The 26,079-nt window shown below is 47.2% G+C and overlaps 2 protein-coding genes across 22 annotated transcripts in view; one reads left to right on the plus strand and one right to left on the minus strand.

Moving 5' to 3' along the window:
• Window positions 1-9,320, plus strand: part of SCN3B (sodium voltage-gated channel beta subunit 3) — a 59,912-nt gene extending 50,592 nt beyond the window's left edge. For 2 of the 3 annotated variants that reach the window (XM_069876557.1, XM_069876556.1), the window contains 5 exons: window positions 5,211-5,374; window positions 6,374-6,599; window positions 7,620-7,758; window positions 8,340-8,432; window positions 8,933-9,320. In XM_069876557.1, coding sequence (XP_069732658.1) covers window positions 5,276-5,374; window positions 6,374-6,599; window positions 7,620-7,758; window positions 8,340-8,403 — 528 coding nt within the window. In that variant the 5' untranslated portion in view covers window positions 5,211-5,275 and the 3' untranslated portion in view covers window positions 8,404-8,432; window positions 8,933-9,320. Of the gene's footprint in view, window positions 1-3,358; window positions 3,672-5,210; window positions 5,375-6,373; window positions 6,600-7,619; window positions 7,759-8,339; window positions 8,433-8,932 lie in introns of those variants that run through there. The other variant, XM_069876558.1, reaches the window with a different exon arrangement.
• A 1,992-nt stretch (window positions 9,321-11,312) lies between these two features.
• GRAMD1B (GRAM domain containing 1B) overlaps window positions 11,313-26,079 on the minus strand; it is a 127,150-nt gene continuing 112,383 nt past the window's right edge. For all 19 annotated transcript variants that reach the window (XM_069876497.1, XM_069876484.1, XM_069876482.1 and 16 more), the window contains 6 exons: window positions 25,391-25,494; window positions 25,031-25,234; window positions 24,729-24,819; window positions 21,669-21,776; window positions 19,265-19,382; window positions 11,313-18,499 (listed from right to left, as the gene is read on the minus strand). In XM_069876497.1, the coding sequence (XP_069732598.1) occupies window positions 18,410-18,499; window positions 19,265-19,382; window positions 21,669-21,776; window positions 24,729-24,819; window positions 25,031-25,234; window positions 25,391-25,494 (715 nt within the window). In that variant the 3' untranslated portion in view covers window positions 11,313-18,409. The remainder of the gene's footprint in view (window positions 18,500-19,264; window positions 19,383-21,668; window positions 21,777-24,728; window positions 24,820-25,030; window positions 25,235-25,390; window positions 25,495-26,079) is intronic.

Consider the following 26,079-nt stretch of genomic DNA (forward strand, 5'->3'; position numbering starts at 1 on the left):
CAGCAGCACTGTTGCTGTTTGGCTTTTGCACAGCTCTGGTGCCCTCGAGGCTGGGATGACTGGTGACCCCAGCGGTGGGGGGTGTTAGCTCCTGGCAGTCAGGAGGGGCTCTGCAACGAACAAGCTTTGCACAATAAAGAGGAGGTTTGCACTGAAGCGAGCTGATGTGGTTGCGGATGGCGGAGGGTAATGCTGAGATGCCTGTCACAGCGAGGCCAGACATGAACGTTTCGTGTTCCCTCTCCCATAGCTCAGGGACCATCCAAGTGAGGGATTAGTGGGGGCAGGGAGCTGACATTATTTTTATCTCCTCGTCTTGATGTGCCTGTGCAAAAGTGCCAGCCTTTATTTTTTTTTTTCCCCTGTGAAGCATTAACTGGGTGGGTTGCCATAGCAACCCCCACATGATAAGTTGGGCTGCTTCTTGCAGCATTCAAGATTTCTCTCTCTCTCAACATTCAGTTCCCTTCACCAAAATGGCTGAGAGCTTTGTGGTGCCAGGCATCCTGCACACGAAGGGTTTTCCTTGTCTTCCAACTTGTTCACTTGAGGTATTGGAGCTGTGTTAGGGGAAGAAGGAGCAGCTTCATGTCCTTGATTTGGGTGGGGGTTGAAGAATACATGCTCTCCAACTCTTTTGCAGCACACCAAGGCTGAAAATCGAATCAGGTTTCTAATGTGGCACCGTGTTTATTTACAAGTTTTCCTCAAGAGGGCTTGGCAGTGCTTGTTGCCTGTTCCAAACAGGCACACAGAGATGTTGGAGCAGTTCCCAGCTGAGCCCAGAGCCCAGCAAGAATGAAAGCATCTCATCCTTTCATTCTAAAAACATATAGTATCCCTGAATTATCCCAGGGAAGTTTTTCTCTGTGTCTATTTGCTGTTTAAAAAACAGTGCAAATTCTAGCAGTTTAATGAACCAGACTGACAATGAGTATTTATTTCAAATCGACTTTGGGCTTGTCTGTAGGACATGAAGCACGCTCCAGGTGAAGAACAAGAGCTGAGGAGGCAAGGATGTGGTCTCCGTTTGCTTCCCTGACCTGTGGCTTTTTGCATTACAGTCCACCCAAATCCAAACTTGGGTTTGCCAGAGACTTTTTTCACCTCAGGGCCAAATTTCGCTTCTTTAAATAGCAGCTAGAACACTGGTCTGGCATGAACTGCTTGAGGTCTGTACCTGAGTGATTCTAAGGGGCAATTTATTAATTTTTAGGATAGGGGGTTTTGTCACTGTAATTTAAAATAGTTAGCAGGTCAGTTCTGGAGTGCCTGGCATTAGAGGAGAAAGAGGAGGAGCACCTTTTCTACCTGGGGGAGCACGGAGGCACCCGATGGCAGGGCTGTGCTAAGGCAGGAGTAGAAAGGGTTGAAGAGTCAGTCAGTGGCTGCTGGCTGAATCAGCACAGTAGAGCTACTGCTTCCTCTTAATCCTCTCAGACCCTCTCTCTCCTCGCTGGCAGGATTCTCCGTGATAGATGTAATTAAAGCAGCCGTACCACAAACAGTACAGCTCTGCTGATCCATGGTCTGTGCTTCCTGGCAGAGTACCTGGCTTCCTGAGGACAGATGTGATTTCCATTGTGCTTCGTGAAACAGGTGGTTGTCAAATGAGATAGAGGGGACATGGTTCAGCAGTTCCTGTGTCTATAAAAACCCACAAACTGCACCCAGCCGCCACACATGGGCTGCATTGTTCCAGAAGAGCTAGGAGCAAATCCAGTGGTTTAGCCTGCCCTTTCCTTTGTTAAGTTGTGAATATAGTGAGGGGAAATGAGAGGAAAGCAAATGGCTTTAACGTAGGAGGCTACACCCTTCCATCTTCTCTGGATATCGTGGTTGCCATTTTGTCTTCCTGCAGAGCAAGGTCAGATTTTATGATTTGGATATTCACGATGGATGGAAGTGTGTTTTTGACATCTGCAGCCACTGATTTGCAAGGTGTTGATCTCCATAGTCACACATGGCTCCTAGAGATACATTAAGTAGGTGGTTTCTTTGATTATTTTGCCAGTAGGAGTGCACAGTAAGCAAAATAAACCTTGGATCAGAGGGGGCAGTGAGTGAAACTTGTCTGCCATCATGTAGGGATTGTTGTGGTTTTGTACAGTCCCTGCTGTAATACCTCAAGGCTGCAACGGTTTCAGTGGTTGCAGGTTGACGTGGACTGGAACAGGGCAGAGTAAGCTGTCCAGTTAGTAAAATGAAGCAGAAGAAGGTTTTAGGAGGATTCCTTAGCTCATAATTACTTGGAGTTGCCTATAAAGGGTGATGTGGAGGCAGTTCCTCTCTGTGGTTATTGGCAGATGATGAATGCAGCTTGCTGATATAAACATGATTAGATGATGTCTAGGAAAAAAAAGTGTTGGCTGTCTTTGTTCTGTGTCTGCTTCTTTTTAGCAGTGAAGGGACCAGACTGCACTTGTGTCGGGAGGCCAGAGAGCTGTGGTGGTGACCACCTCCAGCAGAGCTGTGCCCAGCTGAGAGTCTGTGTGCAGCTGAAGGGCTGGAAGCTGATGCTTTCTGGTGGCCACAAATGTCCTTGTTTGGGTGGGTCTCACTGTCTGCACTCTGTGTTTTGGCTCTGCGGGTTGCTCACGTGTCCTTCTCTGATGGGGCTGGGCAGGTTTAATTCAATAGATTGTGCCGTTTGTTGAGCAGACAGGGAGTAGATGCTTTAAAAAGAGGGAGCACATTTAACAAGCACTTCATTTTTCCCTTTCTGTCCACTCTGACCTTGAAAGTTGGAGAAGCCCTTTAGGGCACGGTGGCCCCAGTCCAAGATGAGAAAGCCCAGCCTGCTGCTGGCATTAAACTCCTGGGAATCAGACCGGAACATGAGGAGAGAGGATTTCCCAGTATTTCCAGCTGTGACCTTCAGAGCTGTACAAATGTTAGTATTAAACTCATTACAGGCGGAGGCCTTTCTGTGACCCCGCGTGGATAACTCTCCCCACTCTCCCCCCTTGGCTTTATTTTGGAGTCTGGGCAAGCAACACTGCTTCCCCCTCTCCTACTATCTCCTTTAGCTGAGCCGCCACGTCCGTGCGGCCAGGATGGAGGATGCCTGGAGGGGCTGAGGAGCCCGGTGGGGACTGCCAGAGCCCAGTGGGGTCTGCCGATCCCCAAGCTCCTGCTCCTCCTTGGGGCTGGGGGAGGGAGGGAGGCTGCCGCGCATGCCTGCCGTGCCCCCTGCCCGGGCTGGGCTGGGCAGAGCGCAGCCGTCGCCAGTGAGGGGCGATGTGCTCTGCCCCCCGGAGAACAAAGGGTGGGTGGGCTCTGCATCACCTCCATCATCATCTCCACCATCATCTTCATCTTCTCCATCATCGTCATCCCCACCTGCTGCTCCTCTCCCCGGGGCGCTGTCCGTGGTGCTGAACCCGCCCCAGCGCGCAGCCGAGCGGAGGCGGCCGCGCCCCGCGCAGCGCCCGGGGGATCTGTCCGTGGTGCTGAACCCGCCCCAGCCCCTGCGCGCAGCCCCCGCCGCTGCCTCCCACCCCCTGCTCCCAACCAACCGGAGCGGCTCGCAGCCCCAGGCATCCTGTTGCACCGAGAAGGAGAAGAAACAGCCTTCTCCCTCGTCCAGGTTGAGATTCGCTCGTGGCTCGGAACAATGGCTGCGCTGCCAAGGCTGGTTTGTGCATCTTCGGTCGTGTTGGTGGTCTGGGGTAGGTGCCTTCCATTCCATGTTGTTTTCAGAACCAGGTTCTCCACCAAATCTGGTGCTTGCCTCTTGCACGATGCTTCTTCAAAGCTTCCTAGCAATGTTCCGTGTGCTAACGCTGTCGTGAAGACCACCCTTCAAAGTGGTTATGAGAGAGAGAATGCAATTATATTCATGCAGAGCTGGTATGAATGTAATGGACTTAGAATGAGAAGAGAAAATACATTACTGCTCAGCAGACTTATGGCACAAAGCATGTGCATTAATATTCGTGCAAGTTCTTTACTGTTTCCTGTTCGCTGTTGTTTTGAAATTTGCAATGTAATTTAACATTTAATTGTCTCAGGGAGGATGTGTAAACCGTTAAGCAGTGTCTGTTAGTGCTAATTTTCCACGCAGCCTATATAAACTGAATTGTTTTAATGTAATGACCATTTTTCTTCTGCAATCAAGAAAAGATGGTTAGTTTTACCAGTACAGCTATACTTGATGTGCACATATACCTACAGTTCTGTGTGGGTGCATGACTGAGTGCGTGTATCTAATTTAACCACTGTAAAGCACGATCCAGTAGCTTCTTTCTTATTTCTCCCACTAAGCTGGTGCTACCCACAGAGCGGGTAGTACGGGAGAACTGGAATCTGGCTATTCCCTGGATAGGTGCCAGCATAACACAGTGCTTGAAAGAGTGGGTTAATGGTATCTCAGAGGCTGAGGAGAATGGAGCAGTCAGCAGAGTCAGCATCTTCAGTGAGCTAAACTCTAGGCTTTGGAGACAGGTTTGGACAGACAGAACTCAGTATTGTTTAGCCCAGAGGACAAATGTCAGTAGGGATTTAGTCTGAGATGTCATGCTGAAGCACCCTTTTTCTTAGGAAGTGTTTAGCTCCACAGACAGTGATTTTTGTCTGGTTTGGGAGAGCATTTTATAGTTGCCAGTGTTAGCACAGATCTGACTGGAAGCGTTTTGAACAGGAATGCATGTAAAATCAATAACTCCTCCTGCTGCCAAATTTACTCGAGTCCAAACCCCTTGGTTTCCAGTACTCTGCTTATGAAACCTAGAAACAGGAAGGGTGGTAAATCCTACCAGTTTGTTTTGAACACGTTGCCAGCTTAAAGCGTCCAAACCTTTTACCTTAGCACAAAGAATGTGCTGTTCCTCCACATGTGAATTCTGGGTTTTGTCTCATATCAGACTGTAATTGCTACTGTAAGAGGCATGTTCAGTAAGCATGGGAAAGAATGAACAGTGACTCTAAAGTGGCACCAATTACTATAGGAAAAATTAAAGTTGTGGCAGAGCAGATATTGGAGGGGGTGAATCTGCATGAGGTGACCACCCTCTGTTAATTATTCTGAATTATTCATATCTCAGAGCAGGAAGGTTGGTAAAATTTGACATTGGAGACTTATCTGTTGTCAGAGGGTGATAGTAATGAATCAAGTGGTTTTCCATTGGGGATGATGTGATGCTGAGATGTGGATAACTGATGTTTCTCCAATTCTGTCTTAATGCTTCTCTGCTGCTCCTTTTCCCTAGCTGGCTTTTGTTCTGCAGTATGTGTTGAAGTTCCATCAGAGACAGAGGCTGTCCAAGGAACACACATGAAGCTACTCTGCATCTCCTGCATGAAGAGGGAAGAGGTCACAGCCACCACGGTGGTGGAATGGTTCTACAGGCCAGAGGGTGGAAAAGATGAACCTGTATGTATGTTTGGTAGCTGAGCCTTTGTTTTCACATGTCTTACTGTGAAACACAACCCAGTGAACTTGTGGGGGAGCCAAAAGATATTTATGAGAATGTAAGAATGTCCAGTGGCAGGGTGCCCAAGGAGGACTCTATAAGGGAAAGACCCAAACATGAACAAAAGCTTTCTGCTACATTCTTATTCGAAGTCTACAGCAATGCCAAGCAGGCTGTTTTTGTATTATGGCAGAGATACAAGTTTATCTTTGAGTTCAGCTTCAAGCTGCACATCATAACAATTTCTGGAGCATTTTCACCCAGCGGTTCCATAGCATCAATTCTGGGCTGTAACTGATGTCTCCTTTCCTCGCTTAGCTTATTTCCACACTTGGGTAGGAAAAGCTAGAACATTTTATTGAGTTCAAACATTTGGGATTGTACATACATGAATGTGAACTTCCAGTTCCATTCCTTGAATATGTTACTTCTAGCAGGCAAGGACATCAAAAAGGGAAACAGAAGTATAGAGTGACATCTGGTACTCTTGGCCAAGTCTCCCTTCCTAGGACACTCCTGAACCCAAAGCTGTTCTTTGGACATTAAATCAGGCTCTAATAAATCTGCAGGACAAGACTTACTTCTTTTTACCTCAGAGAAACCAGTGATCTCCTGAGTATGAGAGCTTCCTTGTGAGTTGTTCTAGATTCCTGTCAGGAAAAGGTAAGATTTGTTTTCCAGGTGAATTAAAATGGGAATCACACGCATGAGGAGCAACTGGAATTTGAGAATGAGCAGTAAAACATAGAATAAGATTAAGGCTGAGCATCCATGTTTCTTTCTAGCCATTTTATCTAAACACAAACCACTAGGTCACTATGAATAGCTGCTGTTAATAAGGAAGCCGTAGCCCAGAACATGTGTTGCTAGAGGGTGATGTTGTTCCTTGCATATGTTGTGGTGTTGTTCGAGATACGAGTCAGTGATTAATCAGAAAATCCCTTCACATTTCCTGACAGATCTATGAGTACAGGAAAACGAACCATGAATTTCCAGGCCGCTTCAGTGGTCGGTTACAGTGGAATGGAAGTAAAGACATGCAGGATGTATCCATCACTGTGCTAAATGTGACCTTGAATGATTCGGGCATCTACACCTGTAACATCACCCGGGAGTTTGAGTTCGAGATTCACCGACCTCTCTTCACAAGCTCCAGACTGATCCACCTCACCGTGGTGGAGGAGGGTATGAAGGACCAGCAGAAAGTGTGTTGTGCTTTAACTCACTGTGGTTGTTGTCATCCAGGGAAATAGTTTTTCATGGTGTTGCAGGACAGGGGAGAATGAACTGCCTGATGATTGTGTCTGTCTTTGCCGGCAACAAACTCTATGGGTTCAGGAGGAAAGACTTGCATTTTGTTTGCTGGCTGCATCCTCTTTAGGCTCAGAGGGGTTGTGTGGATGTGGAAAGGCGTAATGAGCTTGGCAGGCTGGGGGAACAGCTGGGCAGGCACAAGAAGCAAGCAGAAGTTTCCAGTTTCTCCACTCGCAACCCTGGTTTCCCCCTGGCTGCTCTTGGGTGCCACAACACAACTTTTGCCAGGGCACCCACAGCATCTGCTTCCTCACGTCCATCCCCTCCCTCTTGGAATGGCTCCTTCTCCATTTTGATAGCAGCTTCTCGCTTCCACCCTCTCCTAATCCCTCCTTCAGTGCTCCCAAGTCCCTCTATTCCTCTTGCTTTTGCTCAGTTCAAAGCTGAAATCCTGGCTTCTTAGAAAGCAGTGGGAATTCTGCCATTCTCTTCAAAAAGGTCCAACAGCTTTTAGCCCTCGTCTTTTTCTGCTCTGTCTTCCCTTTTTTTCCCCACGAGCATCCCTGTGTTTTGATCTCTTTCAAATCACTGGCGGCACAATAAAGTCAGGTAACAGCAGCAAGTAGGACGCACAAGCAGATTGTGAGGATGAAATAGGCTAATGGTGAGCAATTCTTTGAATGTGTGGGCGGCAGAGAATGCAAGGCACATGCATGCAAGCCCGTGCATGTTTGATTCCACTGGAAACAAGCAGTGGGGTTGCTGCTAGCATATCCTCTTGGCAAACTCACCTTCTCCCTGTCTTTTTTCCTCTCACGGTGTAGTGGCACATGGGTATCTCTGGCAAGGTGGGTTAGGAAGGATGGCATGAGGGCAGAAAGTGTCAGTTGAGCTGCTGTGCTCCAATAGCTGCGTGTAAAGGACCAGAGATTTGTTTTGTTTCCCTAACAGCTGGAGAAGACTTCACCTCAGTCATCTCTGAAATTATGATGTACATTCTGCTGGTCTTCCTCACCTTGTGGCTACTGATTGAAATGGTCTATTGCTACAGGAAAGTCTCTAAGGCAGAGGAGGCTGCACAGGAAAATGCGTAAGTGTGAAATCTCTCCAGACGCGAGATGTTCTGTGAGGGTTCTTCAGATGCCTCACTCCATATCAGGCTGTAAGAAGACCAAATTTTGCTACTGCACAATTGCTGTGCCTGAAATCATTGCTGTGTTCAGGATGACCAAAGGAGACTGAGCACTTGCACCGTGCACTATATAGGGAGAGTGACCACAGTGTGTTATTTTCCAAAGTGACCCAGTTTGAACCATGCAGAGTTGATTTCCTGGAATGCCTCCTTCCAGAGGTCTGACTGATGGATGCAGTTGACACAGCAGAGATGCTCCAATTCTTACAGTAGCCCATTCCCACCTTTCTGCTTACTTGGCTTGGATAAGGGTACTCTTTGCACATGGTAGGAAGGCTGCATGCATAGGATTTTCAGTAGGGAAGGTTTGGTGTCTGCTCCTGACAATGCTGAGGAGTTTCCTACTGCAAGCATCTTCTACAGTTGACATTTGTTACCTTAGAAATACAGATCAGCATTCAGTATCTCTGTAACTGTGAGGGGACCCAAACTGCTTTTTGCACTCTAGCACTTGCTTTCCTCCTTCCTTCCAACTACAGGACAGACTATCTTGCAATTCCATCAGAAAACAAGGAAAACTGTGCGGTGCCTGTGGAGGAATAGCGGAGAGGAGTCAGCAGAATGGCACCAAGGTAGGTAACGAGAAAACACTCGATCACTGCTTGTATCAGTGAGCACTTTCGCCTCACTACGGTGGGTTAGATGTGCGTGAGGGCAGAGAAAAGGTGGACAGGAGACTCCTGGAGTCTGTAAGGTCACAGGGGGAGCTCCAGAGAAGGAGCACAGCCAAACAATATAGGCATCTTTGGATGGTGGATGTACTATTAATTTAACTCCCTAACCAACACACTCATTCACTTTCACGATGTCTTTACTCCTCCTTTGCCCATTCCAGTGGAGCTGGGAACAGTCCCTGTCCCCTGTGGGTGGGGACTTCTGGTCAGGAGGAGTATTAGGGAACTGTCTCCTAGAAGAAGTGTCTGCTAGGAAGGATTTTGTGTGCAAAAGACCAAAATCTAGATCTTTTTAAGTCTTGTTCATGTCCCATCAGTTACCCTGCTAATTCTAACACAGTCTTCACTTCAGTAATGTCAAATGACTCGTGGACCAAGAGGAATTCTCTCCCTTGCAGGGGCTCTGAAGACAGAAGGACCATGTCATGCCAGCCAGGTTTGAGGGGGAGCTCTGCGCCATCGGGAGGAAATATGGGGAAGTGTAAATTCTCTTCCATTTGCCTTGGACTCTGTACAGCCTTGACTTTGGCCCCGTGACCGCATTCTGAGCTGCCAGCCCATTTGCTGAAGGACTCCTCTTTGGAAGCATGCGGAGCAAAGGGCACAGGGGTGTGGGCAGCGCGGCTCCTTCCCAAGTTTCAGTCACATCATCACATTAATCGCTCTGTAAATGTTAAATGTCATTTCTTAGCTGCTGTCATCACCACCTTTATTTGCTAAATATGCTAGTTCTCCATTGCAGAGGTATAGGGTATGTACATCATGTTACTCTGACCTGCAGGACTGGGAATGTTAGGGTGATGTTCCCCCGTATGTTACAGCCTGGGCAGTTTTATCAGTGTTAAAAAAAGATGAACTTAATTAATTAGTTGTTGCTTGGTAAGTTGCTCTGGACTCCGGGCTGCCTGTGCACAGGCAGAGTAGGATGAGGACTGTAAAGCATGTGTAGTAGGAAGGATAAGTCCCTGTGCCATGTTCACACTTGCTTCTGGAGGAGGGAGCTGAGACTACAAACCCCACAGTACCCCTGCTTTGGGGGGCGCTATTATGTAAGTATAAGAGCCTCTTGTACCCCCCTTTTCATTTAGCAAGTGTCAAAAGTCTTAATTCCTTCCATTTGCCTCGTGTGGCAGGTTTATTCCTCCAGCACGCAGAGACGCAGGGCTAAGAACAACCTGCAGGAGCCACTTTCTGCAACAGGCGTGCCAGTAGGACCAGGTATGCAATCAACCTGTTTCTGGGGAAAACCCCGAAAGGATGACAGCCTGGTGCAAACAGGCACGCAACGCAAATAGGAGGCTTAACCCTCACAGGAAAAGACCAGGCAGCACTATAAGGTGCTAGTATTTTTGTAACTGTGCTATCAGTCTTCTCGTACTACAGTCGAGCACCGCCTAGAGGAATAGATGGTAAACACTTATTTTTTCCTAGTTAATCATAATTCTTTCTCGTCGTAATTTGTCATTGCTTTGAGTAGTCAGCATTCATCATAAATGATGCGCTGCTGCACAGGAATCCCACTCTTAAGTCAATGTTTCCTAGCCAAACTTTCCTTCTCAATTGTAGTGGATTAAACAGAGCACAATTTCTGGCCTCTAATGTAGATCAGCTCTCGAGAGTTAGGATTACAAGGAGAAAAAAAGGCAGAAATGTTGGCTAGGGTGGAACTGCACCTTAAGACAAAAGGGGGAAAGGTTTGTTTTTACATATAGCAGATGCTGTTACATCCCTGCTGTGATGGAGCCTCAACTGCTTGCAAGAGTTGACCAATTTTGCTACACTGACTGCTTCTAAATAGTTACAAAGTGCTTGTGAGCCAAGGCATGCTTCCCACCTATGGAATTTCTTCTGCTTTGTTCTGCTGCTTTTTATGTGTTGCTGCAATCACAGAAATTACTTCATTCCTAAGCCAGGCCCAGGCCAGATTTCTAACTGGCAGTTGTTCAAAAATTCCTTTTTTTATAGTGGGTGTCAACTTCAGTAACTACTACAACGCAGTCTTCGCAGTAGGATTGCTCCCAAGTCCAGAGCAGAGTCTGGCAACCGGAGTCAATTTTCCAGATGAAGCACACTTGGTCTGGGCACCGTTTCCTTAAAACTGATTATTCAGAAAGGGAAAAAGCAGCTTCTCTTCAATTTAGCTGAATGTCTTCATTTTCCCTAGGCCAACTTGCCTGGCCGCAGGGCAATGATGTTGGGCATAATCCTAACTCTAAACCCACAGCAACAGAGGAGGGACTGGATTAGAACTCAAACGTTGCTGTCACTGACGATGGCATTGACACCGATGCTGATTTTTAGGTAAAGACTCTCTCTCCCACTTCAACTCTGCTCCTCAGTCCCCATGAGGCATCAATAACCCTCTGGTATCATAACGTTAATCGAAACGGGAGTAAACAGAGAACTTCTGGAGAGCTACCTCAGGTGGTAAAAAAAGGGCATCCCCTAGTCCTGCCCCTCCTGGTATCTTACCTGCATCTTCTTGAGATGCTATTTTTGACACATCTTTCTCTTCTCCAGTTCCTGCAGACAGATAAGACTATTGCCCTGTGTTGTCCTAGGCAGGAAAAAAAATGGGTGTCTAAATTGTGCTCAAGGTTCTCACAGCAAACACAAAACTTTGGAACTTTTCAAAGGTGATGTTAAAGGCAGGCTGTGTCCTGGAAGAGATGGTCCTGGTTGGTCTCTGAAAAGACCCTCTCTGTATTTGGAAATGACAGAAGAGATTTTAGAGTAGGCAGGATAATAAAAAGAACAAAGCACTCACGAGTCGCGCTGTTTGTTTGATAGGTCTTTTTAATTTATACCGTACTTCCATTGTTCTAGCTACTTTACATTAAGTTTTGGCTGCATAGCCTTTACAATTCCTAGGTTCTAGCAGGTAAGTTTCATTATCATTTTATCGCGTTTTTGCGCACAGCGCAAAGTTTGTGACAGTTAGACAACTCCTAAAACAAAACCACATTCCTCCCCCAGCCCACCCTAGAGTTCAGGTTAGCGCTGCGGGCACGTTGGCCATGGCCAACAGCCCCGTCCTGCCTCCTAGGCGCCGGTGGTGACATCCGAAGGGAGCCGCACACCTACGGGTGATTGCACAACCCACTCCCATTCCTTGCTGACACGAGACGATTCTCATTAATTCTGCAGTTACGCACAGCGATTGGGGTCGCAGGGTCCAGGGCCTTGGGTGGGAAGAACACATTCCAGGTTTTTAGCAGCTTTATCCAGCCCTGGAGCACGTGATGGGAGATGGAACTGCTGTGAGAATGTCCCAGAGGTGCCACAGCCACACGATGCTAGTCCTGGGCGGTTGTAACGCTGGAACGGTCCTGCTGCTCCTCCCTTCCCTCTGATCACATCATCAGGCCAAGAGCCAGGTTAGTGCTTCCATATCTGCTAAGTGCTATTGCAAGGGAGGTGGGCTTGCGGAGATGGGGAAACACGTGCGTGTGGCACAGGCTCCACCTCTTTGCTGGATAAAGTTGCCTTTTCCTAACAGCCAATCTCCCAAATCCTAGTGCCGCTGGGGCAAAACTGAGACACGACCAAATGGCTCTAGAACCTGAGCTGCACGTTGGTTTCATTCCCTAACTACTCTTGGAATTTGGGTTGGGGAAGGTGGCCATTTAATGTTAGCAATGGAATTGGCCTAAATGAGTGAGGTAACAGAAACGGCCAGAGGAGGTACCTCCCTGAGCCATGTGCAAATATAATTCCTTCAGCAGAAGGAAGTCCTTTTCCCTACTAAAAAAAGAAAAAAAAAAAAAATAGAACACATTCACTTAAAGAGCATACAGACGGCAGCAAGGAAAGGCAAGCAGGGACAGCACCAGGTCAGTCCATCTATGACATGGGGAACGATTGTCCAGCAGCAAAGGTGTGAGGGGAGAGGGAAAAGCCATAGCAAGCACTGCAAAACGTGTGGGAGAGGAGGGCATGGCGCGCCACGTAGCCATGCTAAGAGAGAAGCCCATGCTGTCTGGTTAGATCTGGAAATAATCTCAATCGGCAGTTGATCAAGACACGAGATTATTTGGCCGGTGTGCACATCTAGAAAAAGGAAGGTATTATGGCACAGAGAGACTCGTGCTGTAGCGACTGTGAAGCACAGAGAGATCGGAGCATGCCAGGCAGGGGGAACGGGCCAGAAAGTCAGCACAGTTGTATCTTGGAAACTACACCGACACAAACGTCTCATGAGCCACTCACCTCACGCTTTGGTTTAAAAGTCTCTGTTTCGAATATTTTTCTAAGCATGTCCCTGCCAGGTATTTTAACCAGTGCCAAGACTGAAAAGACTAAGCCAGAGTCCACATGACTGCGCTATGAAATGTATTGGTGGCAGCAAGCCTGGCAGAGATCCCCTTGGGAAGATCTCCATGGAGGTTCAGCAGGTAGCACAGAAAGCTCTGCTCTGTTAAGAGCTGAGGGACAGTAGCAGCTGCCTTGACAAACATGACGGCATTGCCTCCTCCGAGCCAGGCACTGTTGCTTCAGTGTTTCTTACCAACTCAGCTTTTCTGCATCCTGTGGAACCAGGAATTCCCACCTATAAAGTAGGAAGCGGTTCACTCCTATCCTTGTTGGGAAAAGCAGAACTTGAATGAGAGTCCCTGGTTGAAGTGGCTGGTTCAGTACACAGTGTGGAAACACTGTAAGGTCATTCGGTTAAGAAGTCCTCTCAGGAGGGCAGAATCTCTACACTGATGGTAAAGGAGTACGCAACACGCTTGCCATACACACTGACCTCTTCCCGGATCACTGCACTGGGCTACAGACCATAAACACCCGGGTACCAGCCTTCTTGGGTCTGTTGTTCATAGACATCAACTCACAAGCTGGCTAACTGTACTCAGGTGAATGAACCCAAGAGGAAGAGGAGTTCCAAATGGTTTCCTACTCCAAGTGGCACAGAAAGATCCTTCTAACTAGCCAGAAGCAATTCAGTCCCCAAAACCTCTGCCACTACCCTCTACTCTATGCGAGCATGGCTGGTCTTCTTAGGATTGGAGATTACCTTTCTGGTGTGGAAGCTGCAGGCTGCCCTCTGTCTCCTCTATTTAATGTGCCTTAGGACCACTGAGAAATGATGGAAATACCCATGTAAGAAGGCAAAGCTACCAGGAAAGAGAGAAGGACCAAGGCCATGTGGCACACAAGTTCTGTATCCACCAGAACCTACATGTAAGCACAACTTTTTAGTTAGCACTTCTGACATGCTGCAAGCAAAAGCGTGAGGTTTGCAAACGCATCTTTCGCTCAGTCTTGGTGCATCGTGGCGCCCTCCCCTCACCTTTATATCTGCACAGAAATGACTGTGGAGCACGTCCTAAAGGGCTCTTTTCAAGTGCCCAGACTACAAGTGTCTCCAGCCACCATTTACAAAATGAATTTCTACCTTCTTATTTAAAGGTAGGAAAAAGGATATGTGTAGACTACATGGTTTAGTGCTGAAGGGAAAAGTAGGCTAAAAGGTCTGTCCCTATCTACACCCAGGTGAGCTGAAACCAATGGGGGCTGATAAGAACACAGATTAAGCCTGCCAAGCTTTCTGAGAAGGGATAGTGTGATGCAGGCACCGCTATTTCAGAGGTGGGTTTGTGCTGGGCCTTTAAATCCAGAAAGCATCATGCTGTGAAACCTTGCTTTTTTCTACACAGGGTCACCTTTATAAGAAAAGCATGTTGTGTATCTCTTAAACTTCCCTTTATTAGCACTGAGGTAAGTAGAGGAGTGGGGTTAGGTGTTCAAGCAGCCGAGTGCTGCCCCAGAGCAGTACAACAGTCTATAAACTGGGTGTAAATGGATTCTCTATGCCAGCAGCATCACTGAAATGTGTTGGGGGCCAATCAAACTTGGGTGGCTTTTTTCTCCTCTCTCAAAGGACTTAAGGGAGCAAGAAAACATTTATGCAGAAGCTAGTTAGCATCAATTAATATCAAAGATTTCCAACTGCAGCCTTGTATTATCAGATAATGGTTCCACACCCAAAAACCATAGTTATCCAGTTAACTCATAGCTAACTCCTACTCTTACTATTGTAGGTTCCTTTTTCTTTTTAAATGGAATGTGCAAACCCAATAATGCCCCTGTCTTGGGCCCATTCTTCTGACCCTTCACCTGGAATAACTGGTCTCTTTTGCTCCTTCGTAGACTTTATGCTCAGGAGCTGCCTTAGATACATTTGGTACCTACTTTACGAATGCATGATTGCTTAGCAGTTACCCAGGTCTCAAATTCACTTTGAGCTCATCCCAGATCCCATAAAACAAACGCCTCTTTTAAAGTAAGCACTAGAGGGCGCATATTTATCAGAAATGAGATTGTATCAAGTCAGGATTAGGGAGTATATATTATTCTCCTATATAAATAGGTGAGACACAAACTGCCAAATCAGAGCCTTTCCCTTCTTCTCCCTCTTTCCAGCAGGCAGCATCTTTCTTGGCAAGAATTAGGCTACTGCTGTTGGCATTAGTTTGCACATTTTGCTGGAGAAATGCTTTTCTTACGATCTTTATTTTTTTTTTTTTTTCTAGTAGTAGTTCAGATTCTGCAAATCACGCCCCAGCTGGGTGGCAGAAGGGTCAGAGGGAGGACCTGGTGGAAAAATACATCTGCAAGGTGCTATAAAAACTACCATTGATGTAAGATTTCCGGCACAGGTCAGCAAAGCAAGTCAAGAAGCGAAACCCTGACAATAGAAGCCAAGCTACTACCTTGTTGTGGCCGCCCAGGGAAGGTAGTTGTGCCACCCCCTGTAACATCTTTCAGGTTGCTCGACCTTGATCCTAGAAAGCTTTGCTAATTCCTCCAGGAAATGTAATTATAAACTGACAGGTCTAAATTGTGTATGGCTGCAAAAGGAATTAATATGTTGACTGGGACTCAGCTGCAGTAGCAAGTGATTCCTAACAGCTCTCTAGAGGAAGGCATCCAGGCCAAAACATGCTGAGGTTTTCTTCAATTCCTCACCTTTAGTGCCATTGTGGGTTTTGCCTTAAGAAAAAGACTTTGCTTTTTTCTCTTTTATTACTACTGGGATAAATTAAGAGTCAATAAAAGATTGTGAACCTTATTCACCTCCAAGCCAGACTCGCTGCCAAGTGGCAAAAAGACATAAATAACTGGGAATCCAAGTAAAAGAAACCTAAGGCCTTGAAGAGAGATCTTCCTTGGTCTGAAGGGCACTGCATGTGCAAGGTTCTGTTTCATGACCACCAGCCTTATGCTCTTTACTGAAGGATTTAACATAGCTGTGTGCCAAGAAAGATGGTAAAGATGTTAAACCCCTTCTAAAGTCACCTTCAGGCGGAATGAATATTAGTGCTCAAGATTGTTCTAGCTACCTCTGCGTGGTCTTGTGTTCATTTAACAGAGCTTGTGCAATTCTGTCTCTAGGACTAAGCCCCAAACCTAACGCAACAGCAAAACAGAAGAATGCTGCAAAGGAAGAAGGATGCACAGATGAGCGAATTAATTTCTTGCCTCTGTAACTAGCAAGAGAACATGAAATCTGTAAGAAACCAATTCTGATCACTAGTGTTTATTTTCAGCCCTCTTGGACAGGTGGGTTACATCCATCTATGCACAAAATCCTCCTGGCCAGGTAGCAGAGACCCCGCATTCCAGGTTTTGCTCTCAAGATGCAGCCACCTTCTTTTCTGGCATGGGTGAGGTGGCAGGCACGAGGCCTCCTTTCCTCCTTCATTCTTGGTCCTTAAAATTAAATTCCAAAAAAGGGAGAAGGGGGGATGTTTCTGTGCATAGTAATTGTGGGAGTAACTAATGGGAAATGAGACTTGGCTCATGTGGCAAGTCCCAGCGGGGAGTCGGAGCCCTCCTGTCCTCAGACAAGCCCCAGAATGCCCTTCCCAGGCTCTAGCACCTCAGTTTCATTGTACAGTAGCCATTTCAGCAGCCTCCCTGGAAAAAAGCCAGGGAGCAGTACAGTAGTCAGCAGCATTAAATTAAATAAATAGTCATAAATACATGTACTCTCTAGTTGCTGAGGCATGGTTTCCCCAATTGTACCTTGCTTTCACACTCTTACACGTCTTTTTGATAACACATCTTCATCCATGCTCCTTCAAGTGTGAGTCTTCATCTGTGGGATTGTGTTTTTAGTACTTGGACACAAAAATTGTATGGTTACTTCACATACGATACCTTTCCCTAACTGGCATGCATGAGCATCCATTAGAGCTAGAGACAACAGATGAGCTACAATTCCTTGTTTGCCTACAAAGAAGATGCAGCTGATTCCCTCCTGCCATTTGGAATATGGAAAAGTCCTGGTGTTGAACAAGGTGGAGACCGAGGGACTTGCATATCACCTAATCTACTCGACTGGGTAAGATGAAAAAAGCATTGATTAAACATTCAAACAAGCACCCTGCATCCCAACTAGTCACAGTGGTGGCTGGTACACGCAGCGAGCAGCCTTGCTGCTCCTCTTCCTCATTCAGCTGCTAACAGGAGTCTGGAATTATCCCCTAAAACAAGTGTAAATGCACATTGTCTTCTTCATGGAGCTCTACCACTTGACTTGCTCACAGAGCAAATGCTTCACATTCCAGCTTATGAGGGAAACTACTCAGATGCCTCGCACTGTGGACGCTCCTCCAGATCTATCCTGCCACCCACTGATGGTCCCTATTTGCTTTTCTTTTTGGTCCCTGTGACCCTTCCTAACCTTCTCCTGGACCTTCTGAGGCCTCGCTGCTCTGTAGATGCAGTCATACCAACATCCCAGTGAAGGAAAGGAAGTTCTTTTTCTCCCTACTGTTTTCCCACAGAGACAAGGTAGGGGCTGGGTGGGGTGAGCAAAACAGTCTCTCCTCCAGGGGCAGGAGGGAAATTTGCTGAGCAGGGTAGTGGGAGTGTTTGCAAATAAATACTGATTTTGGTTTTCTTTTCAAGGTGGGGTACTTCCCCTATCATGGGAAGTCACACAGATAGTAGCCCTTTCAACACTGATGTAGATCTTCAGCACAGGGATGGCTTAATGGCAGGGGCTCAAGCACATAGAAAGCAGAAACTACAGGAAATGTAAAGGGGACACTGTCAAAGGGGATGGAAGTGTGCTCTCCTCCATCCACGCACCTTGTAGGCAGATACTTCCCATTCTACCATCCCCTTGGTTATTATTAATGCAGTATCCATAACAGGAGGCAGCAAACTCATGTTTGGGGAATGCATTTCAGCTCATTTACATTCTGTGCTTTGCTCTGTGAGCAGGGCCAGCCAGCACAACAGCAAATTGCATTTCTCCTCCAAGGATAGAAGGTGATTGCCGCCGAGATCTGCTCTCTACACACCTACGGCAATTTATCCAGGGGCCTCCTCTCCAAATGCAAAACAGTTTCGTAAGGGATTGACGGCGATTGCCAAAACCTCTCTGCCCTGAAGCCAGCAAGGTAAGGAATTTGACAGTGTCCCCTTTGTATAGATAAATATGGTCAATCAGGGACCTTCATGCGCAGGGTGGGATGGGGTCGGGGGGGGCACTCACTCTGATGCTTCCCTTTGAAACAACAAAAACAAAACAGACAGACAGACAGCCAGGAATATTACAGAAGAGTGGTGCACGGGCCCAGGGGAGCGCCCTTCGGCACAACCCTAAGCGCACCTCAGTGCCAGGAGAGCACAGCCCTCCCACACACGCACACACCACGCTACCCCCGAGACGCTCCATTTCAGCCAGTGTTGGAGGTCAATCCTTCCTCTCAATACGTAGGCTTTTTTTTTTCTCTTAAAATCTGTATATAATATATATATATTTATATTCTGTATATATATATATTTATATATATATATTTATATATCCTATTTACACATATTGCACACCGTCCTCTGGCCTCCTGCATTCCTGCCTGTCAGTGGAAACGTTTCCGTTTCTCCTCTGGATCTGACCCGAAGTCCCGGGACCCGATGCCATTCTGAAGATTTATTAGTGAATCCTTCATCTGCAAGACAAGAAATTCCTCCACTGTGATGCCACCCTAGAAATGAAAGCATGTTGGGATTTCCTTTCCTATCAGTGCCTCCTTTTTCCATGTAAAGTATCGATACCTTAATCCTCTGGGTTTTGGGATGGGATGTACAAACTGGGGCTGGGAAGATTGGAGCCTGTGAGAGGCCGTTCTCCAGGAGGACAGAGAAGGGCCGAGCAGAATGAGGTACGGGGTGAGCAGCTCGCTCCGTAGTGGAGAGTGGCTTTCATTTATGAACTCTGTTCTAAGCAGCCTGGTGTACAACCAGCACTTTAGATACACAGCAGATACCAAAACAAACCCTGGGCTTTGTGCCATTAATTATTAATTATGGTTGGACTCAATGATCCGGTGGGTCTCTTCCAACCTAGTGATTCTATGATTAAGGGTGCACGCAGAGCACATCCCTTTCACCCACACAAGCTCTGCATGAATCAGGCTTGAGGTAAAAATCAATTTGCTTTCCAAACTGGGATACCAGAGAGAAGCTGTGTTAACAGAAGGCGTTTGGCCCTGTAGAGTTCTCTCCTTGACATGCGTAGACCCCTACGAGGTGATAGAGAAGCTGCAGTATCCCTTGAGACCTGCTGCCACATCATTAGACAGGGAGATGGTAGTGGAGATGACGTGCCTGATGTGTGACAGACTAAAGTGGAACCAGGTAAAGCTGAAGGATTGAGCGTGGGTGGCTGGGAGGACACGGTGACCCTCTAGTCACAACCGGCCACGTGGTCTCACCTGGTCTAGAAGCATCACTGAGGATTTGATGATCTCACGCCATTTCTGTAGCTCTGAGTCATGATACTTCTGCTGAGATTCCAGTAACTGGGCCCATTCTGTCTGAGACTGGGGTAACCTGTCAGGCAGAACACGAGTGAGAGTGAACCGAGGGAAGCTGAAGTCAAGGGGAGCAAAGCGGATTGGGGTACGTGTAGATGGTAACAATTCTATCTAATAATTCACCGTAAAGGGGAAGGTTTTCTTGAGCAAAAGCGCATTTAAATGTGCTTAGTATTCTCCTAAATTGGATACCAATGTTATTCTGTCCTACGCATGGTAATTAATAAATAGCAAAGATGTGCCTTTTGCAGACGTTGTAGCTTGGGTAGAACCGAAAGCCCGTTTGCCAGAGGGGATGGAAGACAGAAGGCAGGGTGTGCGCTGAAAACCAGATGTGTACACTAAAAACCAGATGTGTACACTGGAAAACAGCACTGTGGGTGGTGATGGGGAATAATGCAACACAATCCTGTGGGACAGGTAGCCCTGTACAGTTTCTGTCTTTTGTTTTTTTGTCTAGGCATGCTGCGTTAGTCTTTATTTAATACAAGGCTTTCTCTTGAGTAATAGCAACACTGGCTCTCTTTTTAGGGGCAAGTATGAGTGGCCCTTCAGGCCCAATTAATCCTCTGGAACAGGGCTGGAGGCTGCTGAGAGGAGCAGATTTGGGACAGATGGATGCACTCAAGGTGCTGATGGGGGGATCGCCAGGACTGGCTGCCCAAAGCTGCCATGACAGCTTCAGGCAGGTGCCCGTGGTGAGTCCAGCGAGGAGGTGAACCTCGGCTGGGCTGCTGCGAGGATGAATCTCAGTCGAGCAGAGCAATGCAAGGAGCATTGCAATGAGGAGCAGAGTCAAGGCAGTTGGTGTTGGCAGGAAGGTGCAGCAGCATCTGCCCATTTCTCCAGAAAGGAATAGCTCTTTACTTTCGCACACTCCCAGTTAGGTTGTGCTACTTCTAACATAGCTAAAAGTCTTTCCTATTTTTTCATCTGCTTATGTCTTTGGGCTCTGTTTACTTTCTAAGATAGTTGAGTCCCTCCTCAGACTACAGTAGAGATTTTCAAGCCTCCTTTATGGAAGTCCCCATGTTAGTGAGAGCTCAGCTGCAGCTAGGACTCATTTTTCTCAGGCGAGTTCCTCCTTTCTCCCTGGCAATGGAATGTAATAGTCTAACTTGTTCACCTTTTACCTTAGCAAATGGGCAGAGCGGGATGCCACTGCTGTACCCTCAAACCTCCTTGACCCTGCTATTCTCTTTGAATTGCTCCAATTGACTGAAATTTAGACTCACCATGACCCAGCCAAGCTCCACCTCCTGCCCAAGATAGAGCTATCCATATAATTAATTCTACTACATGCACATTATAAGAAGCAGACAAACTCCATATAAGTCCTGTACTTTAATACTATATTGTAGCGATCCAAATAAATAAAAAGAGTGCCAGAGGAAGATCAAGCAGGCAAAATCTCTTAATGTATCTGTCTATGGGAGAGCAGCAGGGCTATTATGGAGAAATAATTATCCCCTTCCCTAATGAGGAGAAACCAGAAAGCCTGTAACATGAGATAAATGATGTAAAAACATCGTCATGACGGTATCCGTGGTTATGGATGCTGAAAGCCAAACCCAGCTTAGCAAGGGTATAACTGTGACAGCACAAAAGTACAGCCACGAGGGGGACAATAAGAGGACAAAACCAACCTAGCAAAGTGGATTTGGGATGTTCTCAACCTCTGAGAACAGAGACTATTCAGGCAGGATATTTAGCACGTACATAAAAAAAGCTTTTATCTAAAAATGCCAGAAGGAACCACAAACTTTCTGGCTATCATTATAATAACTACAGGGCATCAGATCACCACTGTAAAAACCATCTACAAAAGGTGCTCTGGAGTGCATCTGTGGAAATTCAGACTGGCGGGCCTCCCTTTGACCCTAGACAAGATAAGAAAATCTATATAATAAAGACAAATTGATCCCAATAATAAATTCTGTCTGGTTGGAGGCTGTCGGTGAGCTTCCTGCAAAAGGAAACGCTGCCATAAAGCCTAGAGCTCTACACATCTCAGCACACACCAGAGCAGACACTATATTGAAACAGGATGTCCAAAAAGCCTTGGGAAAATTTCTGCGCTACCAATTATTAAAAATTCACTCTCTTCTGCTGCAACTGCTCAGCAGTTTCAGATGTGGGAATGCTGATGGCCCCACAATTCACCTACCTACCTGCATCGTGTGTTTTACACAGAAAGGCAGCAATCTACAAGCCAGCCCAGGGCTTTGGCATTCTGGGAAAGCCTCTAACATCCATAGGAAACATGCAAGAGGCAGCAAAGATAATGCAGGGGTGACAGTACCTTTCCTGTAGCCGCAAGCCCTGCCATGCCGTGAGCGTCTGCGTGGTATATTCCAACATCCAGAGTTTGTAGAACAGCATCATATTGAGAATGACCAGCAGCACCAGACTGGAAAGAAAGAAAACAGCCAGTTTACCAGGAGCACCTCATAGCCCACCGCCTGCCAATCACACCTGGGCTTTAAGAAGGCGTCTGGGGCCCAGGTCCATGCTGTATGCGAGCAGGAATTTAATCTGAGTAAGGGCCAGGTGATCAGAACCCAAAACTTCACCTGATGGGAGAAATGCGTGAGCAAGGAGGATGAACAGACAGAAAGACAGGGATGATGGATCAGACAGAACAGGCTGCATGAGTGGACGCGCCGAATGCAGAGAAAGGGAGGGAAACAGGAGAGTGAAAAGGTAAAAAAAGAGAGAGACAGTACCTGAAACAGATCCTAATGGGAGCAGGGAAGAGAAAAGACGGAGTAGCTGCAGGTTAGAAACAGACTGACACAGAACAGGAGAAACTGGGCTGAGCAGAGAAGGCTCATAGTGCAGAAGATACAGTGGCAGGAAGGAGGGAAGAAAGGAAGAGTGGGAAGAGAGGCAAGAAGGACAGGCAAATAACCGTGTGCCTGCAATTAATGGTGGAATTCCCTCAGCAAAAGGAGAGCTGTGTGTGGCTCTTACGGACAACCCAAAGCGTGCCCATGCAGGGCACCATCTGACACATAAATGCACCTTACAGCCTGCGTGTATCCAGCCTGACTCGCTCCTAGTGCACACGGAGATGGGAACGGGACCACAGGCTGCCCTGCAAACCCGTGCTTAGACCAGACACTGTACTGCTCCTCTCACCACCCTGCTGCCGCGCAGGGGCATTTCTGCTCCTCCCACCAGCCACATGCATGGAACAGATTCCAAAATAACATGCTCATGCCTGTCTCTGGATAGAATCATAGAATCACCAGGTTGGAAAAGACCCACTGGATCATCCGAGTCCAACCATTCCTATCAAACACTAACCCATGTCCCTCAGCACCTCGTCCACCCGTCCCTTAAACCCCTCCAGGGAAGGTGACTCAACCCCCACCCTGGGTAGCCCCTGCCAGTGCCCAATGACCCTTTCCATGAAAAGTTTTAGTGCAGCTATTTTGCTGGAAGAATGGCCCACTATCCTTTCCTGCTTCTGGCCACACCATGGGTGATCCAAGCCAAGCTGCTCTTGGTCTTCTTAGCTTCCAAGTCCACTGCTGGCTCATGTTCAGCAGCTGTCAACCAGCACCACCCCCAGGTCCTTCTCTGCTAGGCAGTTTTCCAGCTGCTCTACCCCAAGGCTGGGGTGTTGCATGGGATTACTTGCAGCCCAAGTGCAGGACCTGACACTGAGCTTTGTTGAATGTCACACAGTTGGCCTCAGCCCATCGATCCAGTTTGTCCAGGTCCCTTTGCAGAGACTTCCTGCCCAATTTGGTGTCATCCGCAAATTTATTGAGGAAGCACTCAGTCCCCTCACTCAGATCATATGCATCTTAATTGCATCTCGCCCATCTAGATGCAGAAGATGATAGCACAAGGCTATCTTCTCATCATCACATTAGTTTGCATTACCTTAATTATCATTACAGCCACCAGCTGGGCTGCTGCTGCAAACCTCTGCAGTCTCTATCCCCACTGGGAAAAGGAAATAGAGAAGGGAGCTCAGTTTGAAAAGTAACCTCAGTCTACAAATCTCAGCTTCTTCCCATCTCACTGAAAGGTGGATGGAGCTTAAGAACGAGCTCAAGTTCTGCTGTTCCTCCGAGGTTAATGGTGTGCCTCCACTTCCCTAAATGATGGAAAAACCCACACCAGATCTGGATTACTCCTTAGACTGCGCTGCTTCACAGCGCCTGCCCAGCAACCGCTGCAGCCACGAAAGCTGCCGCCAGCCCTAGAGGCTGACAAACAGTAAACACACCTGCATTCAGCCATAAAGACTGAGCCGTAGGGATATGTGGGGCTCATACCCAGCCCACTTGGAGTGCACATCCAGCCAAGTCCAAGACTAGCAACTGCAAAAGGTGGTGGCAGAAAAGTGACCCAAACCAAACACAGTTCTTTTGTTGCTGAACTAGAAATCACGCCAGTATCTCTTAGAATCGTAGAATCACCAGGCTGGAAGAGACCCGCCGGATCATCAAGTCCAACCATTCCTATCAAACACTAACCCATGTCCCTCAGCACCTCGTCCACTCGTCCCTTAAACCCCTCCAGGGAAGGTGACTCAACCCCCTCCCTGGGCAGCTTGTTACTCTTGCTACTCTTATTTCACAGAAATCATCTCCAAACAGTCCAGCATCTTTCTGAGATGGTATCTCATGTCAAAATCGTTGCCCAGGACCAGATCCAAATAGATTTTGCCAGACCAGAGGAACAAAGCAGCAGACAGACTCCTCACATACACAGAGCCCTGCTGTGACAGCACAGTAACTCCCATGGGAGCCTGGCACGGTTGTCCCTCATGATAACAGCTAGTTTGATGGCAGATTGCATTAAATGACTTATTTTAAATTAAAAACCCCCACCAGTTTCTAGATGTTATTGAGTCTCTGAAGTAAAAAAAGCCTACTTGATGGATTTCTTCTCTTTTGACTCCCCACTCATTGCACAGCAGCTCCTCACCCTCCTTGCCACTATCAGCATTGTTTGTGTCCTGTACGGTCAAGCTGACCTGCATTCAGGACTCCCAGAAACACACAAGTCTGCAAAGCCCGTGTTGGGTTAAAACAAGGTCAAAAGTGAGGAAGGAAGGACTTTGATAAAGTAAGATCCAGAACCTATAGAGCTTGATCAGTGGCAAGCTAAGCAGTGGCAAAAGCCGGGATCAAGCCAGACAAAACAGCTGATGGGGCATTTGAGGGAATTTTAACTCATTCTTTTCCACCTGTCATTGCTTTTTCTCCTCTGTGCTGCACAAAGTTTAACCGAGGAATACGAAAGAGGAAAAACTTGCACAGGGGAGCACAGAATGCCAGAAACACAAAAAGATCAAAGTTGTTAAAGACTGACTGTGAAGAAAAGCCAAAAAATCACTCACACAAAACTGATGACAAGGAGCAGCTTGGAGACACTCTGCAGGTGGAAGCCGCTGGGGCTCTCCTCGGGGATGTGCCGTGTCTGAGTGGAACCTGAGGAGATGGATGTGTTTAGGCTAGGAAATGCTATCTGATGGGGAGGGCAACCCTTGTCCTTCTACCCACTCCTCCATCTCACTCAAAACAATCATAATGGATCCTCCATGTCCTGGAAAGCACTGGTCCCTCTTCCCATTAACCCAGTTTTTCCTCCAGATGTAACCAGCTCTCCCTCACTACGCATGAGGGGTTTGCAGTTCCTTACCTGCCACATGCTTGATTCTATGTGCAACCTCCTCATCTGTGGGGGTGGTGACGGGGCTCAGCACCTCCTCCAGATGTGGCACGCGCAGATGGGTATGAGCCCGTTTCCTACGGCGCACAGTCGATTGCTTGCTCACTTTCTCTTTGGGGGATTGTCTGTGGACCTCAGCCAGGTACGTGCTCTCCGTTTTGGTTAGTTCACTTTCTGCAGACAGCAAGGGAAAGCATTTAATAGAAGTGGCACTGGCCTTGCAGGGATATAGACTTAAGCGTTCTAAATGGCAAAGCTGCTGGGCCAAACAAGTTGGCAGAGACCCATGCCTAGGACACACTATACATCATAGAATCATAGAATTCTTACCCAAATGACGGAAATAATCTTCTAGGCCACTCCAAAAATTCTTCTCAATGAAGGATTTCACCAGCCCCCAAGGCTGTTTCCTGTAACGTAACTCTGTGGAAACCCTGTGCGAAGAAAGGAAAGTCATTCTCCTGGTTTTGCTTCCTAGATACAACGTGCACACTTTTATTTCTGCAATGGTCTCAGCCCTTTGTGTTTTCTCCAGAAGCATTGCATGGAAAGTCCTTCAGTGGCAGAAGACCCCAAAAGAGCCTGCCCTGAGAGACCTTTGGCCATGAGGTGGGCAGACTTACAGATTACTTATTGAAGTCAAACACAGAAGCGTATAGCTTTGCTTGGTACTAAATTCCTCCGCTTGTTCCCCCCGGATACAGCTCAGAGGCACAGTCCCTGGAAATATCTCCTGTTGTTTATCACATGCAGCTCACTGTGTGTGACAACTGCCCCTAAAAACCACTGCTTCCAAGAAAGCAGCAAGAAAAGGCTGTGAATCCTTTTCCTGACCCTCTAACTCCATTGTTTCAGGTCTCTTGCTTGCTCAACATCGCCGTGACAGGCAGCTGCCCCAGTGGTAACTTCATGATAGGAGGGTTCCAGCAACAGGACAAAGAATCATAGAATCATAAAATCACTGAGGTTGGAAAAGACCTTTAAGCCCATCCAGTCCAACCATCAGCTCAAGACCACTG

Source organism: Phaenicophaeus curvirostris, chromosome 25 (assembly GCF_032191515.1).
Source record: "Phaenicophaeus curvirostris isolate KB17595 chromosome 25, BPBGC_Pcur_1.0, whole genome shotgun sequence".
Taxonomy (NCBI): domain Eukaryota; kingdom Metazoa; phylum Chordata; class Aves; order Cuculiformes; family Cuculidae; genus Phaenicophaeus; species Phaenicophaeus curvirostris.